At 41.1% G+C, this 12,294-nt stretch overlaps 1 protein-coding gene across 1 annotated transcript in view; it reads left to right on the top strand.

Moving 5' to 3' along the window:
- The window catches only part of LOC144800052 (cytochrome P450 4B1-like), a 178,697-nt gene that overhangs the window by 60,696 nt on the left and 105,707 nt on the right, over window positions 1-12,294 (top strand). The window contains exons 5-7 of the mRNA XM_078671650.1: window positions 1,434-1,558; window positions 2,971-3,122; window positions 3,213-3,319. Of these exons, the coding sequence (XP_078527776.1) occupies window positions 1,434-1,558; window positions 2,971-3,122; window positions 3,213-3,319 (384 nt within the window). The remainder of the gene's footprint in view (window positions 1-1,433; window positions 1,559-2,970; window positions 3,123-3,212; window positions 3,320-12,294) is intronic.

The following is a 12,294-nucleotide window of genomic DNA, read 5'->3' as shown; positions in this document are numbered from 1 at the left end:
GACTTTTGGAGATGGTATGTTATGTTAATTTAACTTCTAAAGCGCAATGGTGAACAAGGGTGTCTTGGCACTGAGCACTGCCTAATAGGTTGATGTGGTTTGAGTGACTATTGATTAAATAACCAAGTTGTAGTCCCTTCATAAAAGAAATGAGCTCAGTTGCATTTCTGAGGTGAAGTGGTAGTTCTTTCCAGGCCTTTGTGGCACATGTGCTAAAGCTCCCACCGCCCCAGCTAGCTTTTTTGACTGGGGGAACTATCACTTGTTTTGCTCCCATAGAACGAAGGGTCCTTCTGGGAATGTACCATTGAAACCATTGTTTCAAATAGTTGGTACCCACTCTTTTTAGGGCCTTGTAGACCCTACAGAGGGCTTTAAATTGAATCATGCTTATTCTATTGAGTGCGCCTCCAGATCTTCCAACTCTATTTGTTTACCTCATTCCTTTGTTCGTCATATCCATTGGTGAAGTTAGAACTGAAAGCTACACCTGGACTATGGAGACATCAATATGTCCCCTTTACGTCTCACTAGCTATCCTGTAGATCCATTCACTCAGACCAGGGCACTGTCTTATTCGTGGACCAGCCTTAGAAGCAGGAGCATGAGAACGGCTAAGATTTAAATGAGCAGCTTAGACCAAGGCAGGGGGTATGCCACGGATTTTGGGGTTTCATTGTGCATATCTGGAGACCTCAACCGTGGAGTGATACACCATAGAAATGGTTGCCCTTACCAAGGTGGACAGACATTGGTGCCCAAGTGCCATATAAGATCAAAAGCAAATCTAATGCAAGCAGAACTGGGTGAAGATGAGCACCCACACCCACAACTTCATTCTTGAATGTGTAAGTATGGGTCCAATGGAAGTCCCGTACTCATACACCTATTTTGGGCAACAATTAGCTCTGCTGCCTTCAGGGCCGTCTTTACAGCATTATAGGCCCCAGGGCAAAGCATTGCACTGGGCCCTGCCTACACAAATACTCACAGGAATGAAAATGTTTCATGGAAAATTTGTGTTAAATTCTGGTCTGTGCCTATGCTCATGGGCCACCCGGCAACTGCCCAGCGTTCCAATGCATCAAGAGGGCACTGGCTGCCATTAGGCTAGGTTCGGGCTAGGAACGCTTAATGGTGTAAAGTGATAATTGTACATAATATTTATGAATGCTGTTTATCGTTGTAATAATTAGTTCATAGAGTTTATGTACTCCAAAAATAAATGATGAATAAAGCAAAAACTAAATATTAGTACAACTGAGATTTTCTAACACAGCGAAAGCATCCTCTACCTGATGTTAGAAAGGAGAGTGGAGATGTGAATATTGCCTAAGGTGCAGAATGCTTCCAGCAAGACCAAGTATGCCGTATGGTTTCCCTTATTAAAACCTTTCTGCTACCCTTACACCAATATGTTTATTTCTCAATAGGAAAAGTGGGAGAAGCTTATCTTGAGAAATAACTCAATAGAACTTTTCGAACACGTCAGTTTGATGACATTGGATACCATCTTGAAGTGCGCCTTCAGTTACCCTAGTAACTGTCAGACAGATAGGTGAGTATTTTAGGAAATTTCATTCCAATATTATGTTTCACCCCACTAACATTTTGGGAACCCAGGCTATTTCATACTCCTGGTTTTGAAGCAGAAATAATAGTTTAGTGGCAGATAGACTGACTACATGTCCTCAAGGTAATTTGGAGAGCATAGGATTATTAAAGGAATGCATCTTTACCTATTTGATCTACACGCTCTCAGCTCATTTATTTATCCAAAGTGTTGCCTTGCATGATGCCACCTTTCTCTAAAGGACCTTAACAAGTCCTTAGTATGCACAGCATTTACTCTTAGTTTCCTATTTCAAGGGGATGATTAGGAGTGCTTCTGTCATGTTTATGCTGGATACCAACGTGTTAAATTATAAAAAAAAATTACGTACAAAATGTTTTTAATGGCAACCTCACTCTCATCAGACTGAAAGCTACTAAGTGTATAATTACCCTGTCTATACAGATAGACAACATGTTTGGCTATACTTTTTGCCAGTGAATGGTCAATGGGCTTTCACTAAAGCAATCGTCCTCAAGAATATCTGTGCAGCTCAAAGAAGGATATAGCACGTAGGGTGTTACCTACTAACCTCGTGCTTGTACCAGGATAGTAGTTAACATACTTGTAAAACAGACAACACATGATGTGCTATTTCCTTCAATGAATTGCATAGGTGATGATACTCTTTAGGGAGTTACTCCGGTCAACCTCTCGGATACTTTGGAGAACGTGTTGTAGTTTCATTCTAAGCCTGGAAGAAATTATAGTTAGCTATTAAAACTCACTAGCTTTGCATTACGTGAAATGTGTGCAATTTTCTAGAAAGTATACATTTTGCAAAATTTCATGACAAAAGCTTAATCTCAGATAAATGTTATTGAATTTCACCCCCACAAAATTATGTGATTTCGCTCAGCCATGTTTTTGTTGTTTACACCATGTTCAATAAGGAGGACAACCTGTAAAACTCCATTCACTATTAGCCTCTCTGTCCCCCCCCGTGTTTAATCTCTTTAACAAGTCCTACATCAGCTCAATCCCAATACTCCCAGTGACCTAGGGATTGGAGTACACCAACGTATCATCATTCTATGCTAATTTATTTCTTCAATAAACTTTCATCACAAAAACAGGAGCTAAAGTAATATTTTTAGCAGCAACGTAAGTTAAGGATCTTTTCGGGGATATGAGTCAGAAAACATATCTCAGACGTCTATAGGCATTGTTGCTATCACAATTTCCTGCTCACTTCTTCACCATGGCCCTCAGTCTGCTTCATACATCTGTTTCAGATTCAGTATCATCAAGACAACAAATGCTTTTAACTAAGGCGCCTCTCAGTGGCACCATTAATATGTACTTAATCAAAAAGCAGGCTCTGCAGCTTTTCTTCCTTTTTTCTATTTATGTTTCAGCAATAACCCTTATATACAAGCCATCTATGACCTCTCCTACCAGGTGGATCTCAGAATCCGACGCTTCCCATATCACAATGATCTGATCTACTATCTCAGTCCTCATGGTGCTCGCTTTCGAAGAGCCTGCAAGGTGGCACACAACCACACTGGTAATTATGAGATCCCATATTCCTTCACTTGCTGTATCTGTACTGATTGACCTGGAAAGTGTATGCTAACCTGGCCTACTTCTATCACAGATACAGTGATCAAGCAGCGAAAAGCAGCATATAAAGATGAAAAGGAGCTTGAGAAGATCCAACAAAAGAGACACTTAGATTTTCTTGATATTTTGTTGAGTGCTAAAGTAAGTCTTTTTTGGTCTCCTGCATATGCTTTAATCTGTTCCTATTGTTCTGTTTCATTCAGAATATATCTCTCCCTGTATCCATTTACCTACCAATTAATCGCAGGTGTAAGGCAGCCTTCCATCATAACCAGAGAGCTCTTGGGTGACTTTTTTTGGTCTGGTTAATTTTTGCCATTTCTGTTATCTAGTGTCTGCTGTCACTGTTTTTTCTGACAACCTTTCCCCTGGAGCAAAACACAGGAATTCAGGTTCCCTTGCATTGAAGATTTTATGGGAATAAAGCATTGATCTGTCCCTACACTAGCACTAACATGACATCCCTAATTAAGCATACCGCGGAGCAGGATCGGTTAAGGTGTCAGCGTGTGGAGCCTTCTTTAAAAGTCTCTCCACCTTAGGTCGGTCGAGCAGCATGGAGCTTCTGAGACAGAACTCGTTCCAAGATGCTCTCTCTCCAAAGGCAAAAAAAGAAGAAGTGGGGCTGTTTCCCTAGTTACCATGCACCATTATTATAGGTGGCTTCCCAGGATCCTTTATGGGTCATGCCATTTGGCCAGGCCACATCCTCATAGGTATTTTCCCACTTGACAGCGATGCTCCCGAGCGGTGGCGAGATGACCTTTATTCCCAGGCTCTCTCCAGTGAGAAAGTACAAAAGTTCTTCTTATCTGTATCAACTGTCAATATATCTACTTCTCTCCTTGCCTAACTCCTAAAACAAGGGCATTATTCTAACAAGGATGATTCTTCCACCATGGTGAGCAAGCCGTAATGGCGAAACGCGTCGTTTTCTACTTGCCTGAATAAAATATACTTGCAAGTCAATCTGGGTGTCCGAGCATCATCCTTACCAGGACGTGTTTTGAAGCGAATAATATATAAGTATATACAAGAGGTCTCGAATGCTCAACCTAAAAATGGCACATTGACTTTACGAGATTGCATATAAAATAAATACATTCACTTAGTGTGACTGTGTACATCTAAATTAACACGTTCCATAAACACATTGAATACATGAATAAATGTCAGCTGTGTACACAAATTCTGCATGTTAATGGTTTTAGCCAGTCTCATCTATTCATAACGTGAATTTCTCCACGTTTACTTTGAAGTATCCTCAAATACATCACACTTCACATTATTACAATTCATATTCTATTACCTCATGTTAATACAGTGAAGAAATATATGTGGATGCAGACAACTCGCCATTATTATGCCCGCCCCTACAAATGAAAATGGATTTTGCGCTCATCACAGTATTGACAAAAATTCTGCATTTCAACCAGCAATCCCCTTTGTTGGCCCTTCCACCTCTGCATTTGTACAGGGTTCTTGTGAGACATTGTTTTTTTTGTTAACTGGGGTGGTAGTCCTGTTCAAGCAAAAGCCACAATCCTTGTCAGGGTGAACCACAAAAGTCACTAAATTATCCTATGCTTAACCCTCTGATAGCTTGGCACGAATGCAGTCAGGCTTAACTTAGAGGAAATATGTAAAGTATTTATGTTGCATACAAACAGTAATACAAAGAATACACAACAAAATAAAAATATCACACCAATTAAAAAAAATAGAGTAAATATTATTAAATTATTTTGTAGAAAGGTGGAATTTGACTACATGGTTGCCCCCACTTTTTTCCTGGTGTTTTGCTGGTTTTTTACTTAGTTTGGCTGGAATCCTGCTATCCGGCGTCCCAGCCTAGCTGCTTCCTTTCTAAAATGATTGCATGTACTTTAGGTACACTTCATATTGCTTACTGGGGTACCCTTGTGAGTCCCTAGTATATGGTACCTTAGGTACTAAGGGCATAGGTACCCCAGAGGCCTACCAGGGGCTACAGCATGTATTATGCCACCCCTTGGAAGCCTTCAAAAATGGCACCACAGGACTGCTACTGCAGCCTGGGTAAGGTGGTGCATGCACCCCTTACTAAGATATAGGTTACCTATATCTACCTTTAATCATGTATGCGGACGACATGCAGTTATATCTGAAAATCTCATCCTCGGAAAACATCATCTCACTTAATATTACCCTAATGTTTACTCAAAACTGGTTAACGGAGAATCATCTACTGCTCAACACCTCAAAAATGGAATTCCTGCTCATCTACCTTCCGAATCTCATCCCCAAGCTAGACCTTTGGCTGAGTCACCTCACTGCTTTCAACTGTACGCCTCTCATCGTAGACGCAGCCAAGTCTCTCAGTATCACTATGGACAAGCACCTGGACATGAAAGGTCATATCAGCAATGTATGCAAAGAAGTAACCACTTGATGGGCTCTCTCAGAAATATCAAACCTTTCCTTTCTCTAAATGATTTCAAGCAAGTGGTCCAAGCGCTTGTCTTGCTGAGGTTAGACTACGGCAGTGCTACCCTCCTTGGCCTTCCCAAGTACGCTCTGGCTTTACTAAGAGCTGCACTTAACTCGGCTGCTAGACTGGTTACTGATACCAAGCGAAAAGATCATATATCCCCAGTCCTAAAATCCCTCAATTGGTTGCCCTTCGAAGCACGAATTCAATTAAAGATTGCTGTTCTTACACACAAAGCCCTTCACCTTAATAATCCTACTTACCTTGCAAAAACACTTAAACTATCCTGTGGCGTAAGAGCTTCAAGAAGTGCCCCTACCCTCCACCTGAAACCACTCATCCTTCAGAAAAATAAAAGTTGTCACCACGCTTTCTCCGGAGCTGCCCCTAAGATTTGGAACTCTCTCCCACCGGAAGTTCGCAGAATCTCCTCATTGACGGCATTCAAAGTGGAAGCCAAAAGATTCCTAATGAAAAAATTCATACCCTAATAGGGTTAGACTCAAAGGCCCGCTGACATTGCACCTGCTGACTTTGTTCTTACTTTTGATACAGCTTCCCCTTGTACACTGTGTTTCACACTTGCTACCCGCCTACACCTGTTTTATTGTATTACCATCCTAGTTGTATTGTGCACTGTATTTTCTACATTAATTTCTCCTATAGATCGCTGAATCGATTAGAACCTGATTTGCATGAATTGCAAAACAGATATGTGTTTCAACCAGAAGACATTCTCTATTCAAACAAGTGTCCTACCAATATCTTGCATGGTTTTTGTTCATGTATGCCCTCATATGCCATGATTGTTCACGCGAGATTCCAGATAAGTCTTTTTTGTGTAATATGCATAGTTTCTTATACTTTTTGGAAACAGTATACATATTATGGAAAGGAAATAAATTGCAATTTTGCCCACCCCTACTAGGAATATACTTTTTGAACATATTAGTCAAGAAAAACAAGCATTGCCAAAGGCAGTAGATTGGCTTATGGGTTTGTCAATGCATGATTTTTTTTGTTTTGTTCTTTGAAAAACTTTATTGTTGGAGGATCTAACAGGTCCGAGACAATATATTTCTTTTAAATGGCTAAAACCAAAAGCACATTTGTGCTCTTATAAAGCACCCATTAGTATAGTAGTCTCAAGCACTGAAGATAACGACTTTGTGTATGCATGTGCTCTTGTGAAAGAGCAGTATGCCATCACTCACAGTGATGTTAGGCAATGGCTGAAGTAGGCTGACCCCTTTCCCCATTCTGTATGCTGTAGTGGGTGGGAGGAAAATGTGAAAGACTCAAAATGTCCAATGGATGAAGAGGGCTGGTTCAAAGCCCACATAAGTATACTATATAATTTTAGTAAAATCAAAAGTCTTGTCTAACGCCAGACCTAAAGAAAATTATTAGTTAGAATACCTGATGCATCATCACAAAAAGAAGCCTAACATTATATTTCTGAATATACCGTAGTCGTTTGACTGAAGCCAAGCAAAGACTGAATGACTAAAGTCAAGACAGGAATGAATGAAGGTATTTATCACCATGAATTTTGTAGTAAGAATTAAAAGTTTTATAAAAAAGAATGTTTTGTTGTACTTAACTAGGGGGCCCATGGTCTTTTCATGTTTCTGGAATATCCTAGGTGTCCGAGAAATGTACAGTTTTTGCAACTATTTTTGTCACACAAAACATGGAAAACAACTCACAAGCAACTTCATCCTTTCAATATAATATAAAAAGAAAATGTACCCCACGAGGTAGTCCACCAGAATAGTGACTACAAAATATCACAGGTTGAGTTGTGTGGAACCCACTGGGAGTTAAGGGGATGCGGGTCCGAGGACCAGGCCATGACAGTCATTTGAATCTTACCTGGCACGTAGGACCCAGGTGCAGGGTTGTCGTGGCTGCCCATGGTGCTGAAGCGAGAGCCACAGGGGAGCTAGTTTTGCCACGTAGATGTGCTAGTGAGGGAACGGATACAAAAATCTTACAACTGGGCCAGTGAGGTGGTGAGTTGAAGATGCTATGGAATTCCCTCAAGGCATAGCATCAAACAAAGGTTGTGATAGCCAAACTGGACACCAAAAGGCCTTGCATTTGTCATCCCAAGTGGAACTGGTATGCCTAGACGTGGGTCTTGTCCTCGCCATGCCACTGGAGTCAAGCTATACTGACTGATGAGGGGTGATACCCTGAAACCAGTCCTAGCATGCTTGTTTCCTGTCTGGGAAGGACCTGGCCTGGCAGTTCGGGATGGACTGTTCCCATGGGGAGCAGGGTCAAATCTGATTTGCATATGGCTGGGTCCAAACTGGAATGGCATGGTGAGATAAAACCGATGGATTTAGGCCCATATCTCTGACTGGGGTGAGTGTCTGTCCATCAATTGTTCTTTTTGCATTTGGCGCACCAAGAAGTCTTGGTAGCGGAAAGCTCAGCTTGGAGTTACTTCGATGTACTGGAGTCCGGGGGAAAACCGTAGCCACCAGAAACTTGTAGAGGTCAAGAATCATTTCCAACAATGCACTGGACCACTTATTTTGACCCTCGGCGGGCCTAATGGCCAGTGATTCTTTGGTTCCGGCAGCCTTCTTTTACCTGCAGGGGACTCGTGCCACTAGTGCAAGGGAGTTCTGAAGTTGCCTTTAGTTCTCATATGAGTTCCTCCTTCGTGGAGAACCGGTCTCTGTTCCGGGACAACTTACAGTTGTGTCGTTGCAGGGTGGTTGCCACAGGTGCAGAGTATCGCTCCTGTGCTTTGTGGAGGTCCTGATGTTGAAGTTGCAAGTTTCTTCTTTGTCCTTGGTTGCAAGTCGAATCAGATCTGATGTGCTGGTATCGGTGGTGCACCTTAAATCCCAGATGTAGGGATCTTAGGGGTCTGGGTGCAAGTAGCCAATGGGCTTCTATCCCCAGTGGCTAATCCGCCCCTGAGATGACCACATCTGGTGGTGTGCCACATTTGCTACCCAAAACCCTATATTTAGCAACTTTAAAAAATGGCACAAACCTTCCTTGGCTGTTCAGACCAGGTAGCCAACCCTAGGGTTGTGGCTAGACTTCTGGGGGTGTACACCGCCTGACTACCTAATTTTCTCATCTCCCCAGGAACAAATGTGCCTGGGGACAAGGGGGAAGCTGTTTTCTCCTTTGAGAGGCAGTCTGAATGCATTTCAGGGGTGGTGTAAGCTTTGAAGTTCACCACCTTGATGTGCCACATCACTAGGCATCATGTCAGGGAGGGAGGTCTCACACCCTTACCAGCCAAGCCTTTGTTTCTGACTTCTGGGAATACTCACATCACCTGCCAGATGGTTAGATTCCTGTCTTGGGAGCAGCAGCTGCACGCTCTAAGCCAGGGCACAGCAAAGGCAGGAGCAACCAGGTGTGCTTGTCACATCAAATTCAACATGGGAAGCATGTCAGTTTAATGATACAAGTCGCTTAATACCAAACATGACCCTTTTTAGTGGGACCATAATGGAGCTGGAAACTTCAGGGTGCCTGGGTGCCAGCCCATATTATCCTATGGCACGCTAAACACGTTTAGAATTACCTTAATGGAAAGAGGCTACTGTAGGGACCTATAACTTGCACTTCTGTGACCACAACTTTAATATAATGCACCCTGTCTCCTATGCTCAGGAGGCCTACCATAGAGGTGACTGACATATTAAAAATAATGCTGTCACCTTGCCACTCATGGTGAGAGCAAAGTCAAGTTTGTGCAGTTTGAGCTGCTCATGCAGTTTGCAATGGCAGGACTGCTGTCATCTGTTTACTTGGGTCACTCAGAGTGGCACAGTGGTGAACAGCCTTTACAACGAAACTTTTACAACGAACTACCATTACAACGCGGTCATTACAACGCAAACCATTACAACGCATTGCGCTGGGGGGCGCTCTAGGATAGGGAATAAGTTTAATTTTCTATACAACACCTTCCCTAGTGTCCACTGGGACTGGAGTTGGAATAGAAAATTAAACTTATCACTATCCAGCACCTCTAAGCACCATGAGTTGTAAAGGTTTGTGATGTAAAAACCGCATTGTAAAGGCAGGCGTTGTAATAGCCTGCGTTGTAACGTCATACATCCGGCACAGTCAGTGCTTCAGGCCCTGGTGATACCTTTAAATCCCATGCCTGGGTACCACTGGTACCACTTACCAGCAACTTGTAAAAGGGTTAAATTCCTTGACAATTAGGGTTGCCAATTCGCGTACCCCATATTTAAGGAGAGAACACTGTTACTGGGGTCTTGTTAGCAGGCTCCAGTTCACTTTTAGAGTCATAACCATCAGCATTGGGGCAAAAAAGGCTGGGGTGACCATACAAAAAAAGAAAATTTTCCTAAAAAAAGAAACAATTAAAAATACATTATTATTTATCAACATAAAAAAAATAATCATTTTTTAATAGATTTCATTTTAAAAAATAACAGGCAATGAAAGTGAAAATTAGCAAACATATATAAAACTAGTAAAAAATGTGTTCCCAATAAATATTAAAATAATATACACTTATAAGTTCCAAAAAACTTAACAGAAATAATATCAGAAACAAAAAATAACTTAAAAAGTATACTGTGAAACAAATAATTATTGAAGTTATATAATAAATATATAAAAGCAATTTACAAAAAAAATGTAACATTTCAAAAACAAAATATAAAACATAAAAACAAACACAAATAAAATGTTAAAAAATAATATGACATTAGGGAAAGCATTGGATTTCAGAGGGGTTATATTTAGTACTCTCACTCTAATAAATGTAGGGAAGTGGAGTTATGATTCAGTAGGGAAAGTGTTGGACTTTTGAGCAATCAGATTTACTATTCCCCTTTAGTCTAAGCAACATTAGAGAAAGCATTGGACTTTGAACTGGTAAGATTGACTATTCCCACTATAGTCCAAGCAACATTGGGGAAAGCACTGGACTTTATATGGGTTCGATTTACTCTTCCCACTCCAGTTGAGCAAAGGTAGAGAAAGCGTTGAACTTCGGAGGGTAACGATTAACATTCCCACTCCAGTCTAAGCAACAAATATTTTATATAATAAATAATCAATTAAAATATACATAATTGTTTATCAATTAATACATTTATTAAGATTAACAATGAATTTAAAAGCGTATTTAGCTATTGCATATTCTGTAGCCTCTTGCTCAGTGTCTAACACTGAGGCCCTAGCCTTCAAATGGCAAACTACTCCTCCCACCTGCGGAGTGTCCCTTGTCCGGCTGTTTTACAAACCTCTTTTCAGACTCATTTACATTGACTATACTCACTAACCCCCAAAAACCATGTATTTGAAAAAGCCACTCATGATCCATGCGACTGTTATCTCATATTTGGCTGCATATTGTTAAGCAACATGCTAATAAAAATATATTTTTTTAAAAGAACAACCCGTCCTAATCAGGCAGAAAGGATACATGTAATGCAGGCCATAAGCAGGCAGACAGGTTACAGAAAAAATACTGACAAACAAAGATGTGATAAAGTATTCCTTGTTGCCCTGATCATCCCAATGTTTTAAATGATACTTGTGGTAATTGAATCTAATTGCTCCCTGTCCTCTTCTAACCAGGCCCATGGCCAGTGCTCTGTGTAAAAGGTATATGGAAATTAGGTGTAATTACAATGAGTATGACAACTTATTTGTATGCCCCCGGTATGTACATTTAGAAGTCCAGCAAATTCAATGCACTCAAGTGTGCACAGCTGTGTCACCTGCTGTCATTTTAAAAGTCAGCCCTGCTTTGCAGGCTGCTTTTAAATTAAAATTAAATGCAAATTCGACTTTGGTATTAAAGGTACTTTCAAAGTCCTAAACTATCTTATTTCTATATATGTCACCCCTAAGGTCTGCCCTAGGCACCCCAAGAATAGGGTGCAATGTTAAATAGGCAGAGACATTATAAAAGATGTTTTATATATCATGGCGAGGGAAAAACTGCCAATTAGATGTTTCTCCATTGTGGGACATTGGCTCCATAGGCTAACATGGGAATACTTTAATAAAGTATAACTATTGAGAGGAGTGAGATAAAATCATACTTTAAAGTAATAAAATGACAGAATAAATCCAACAACTTGCCAGGGTTAGAATTATTATAGTTATCACAGAATATTATTTATATAACTTGCTTTTCTGATGTGCCAAAATTCAGCATTCCAGCAGTCTCTCCTGACTGGCTAGCCTTTGACAGGCTGAGCCAAACTTATTTGATGAAGTGTCTTGCATAGAGACAAAATATATCTGGTGAGAGGAGAGCTGCAGCTGGAGAGCAAAAGGCAAGATAGGGGTGTAGTAACCAAACTGGTCTTAAAAGAGGGAATGTCAGTTAGGATAGGACTCAGCCACGTTCTGCACCCCCAGGCAGACAGGAGCCCCAGTAATCGAATTAGCAGCAGGTCTGGAAGGGGAGTGTTATGGAAATGTAGTTACTCCAGTGGGTTGGCTTAGCCAGATCTTAACCTCCAGGAGAGAGTTTCTTCATGTTGAGATTTTAAAGGAAAGTGCTATCTGGGTCAAGAATCTGCCACATCTAGAGGAAGTTGTCATACCTGAGGGCGGCACCCTGCACTCCGTTGGTCAGGGGTGCCCCCCTGCTTGTCACCCCAGAAGCACG

The sequence above is a fragment of the Lissotriton helveticus genome, chromosome 1_2 (assembly GCF_964261635.1).
Source record: "Lissotriton helveticus chromosome 1_2, aLisHel1.1, whole genome shotgun sequence".
Taxonomy (NCBI): domain Eukaryota; kingdom Metazoa; phylum Chordata; class Amphibia; order Caudata; family Salamandridae; genus Lissotriton; species Lissotriton helveticus.
The sequence above is the reverse complement of the archived record's forward strand: the minus strand, read 5'-3'. Positions and strand labels throughout refer to the sequence as shown.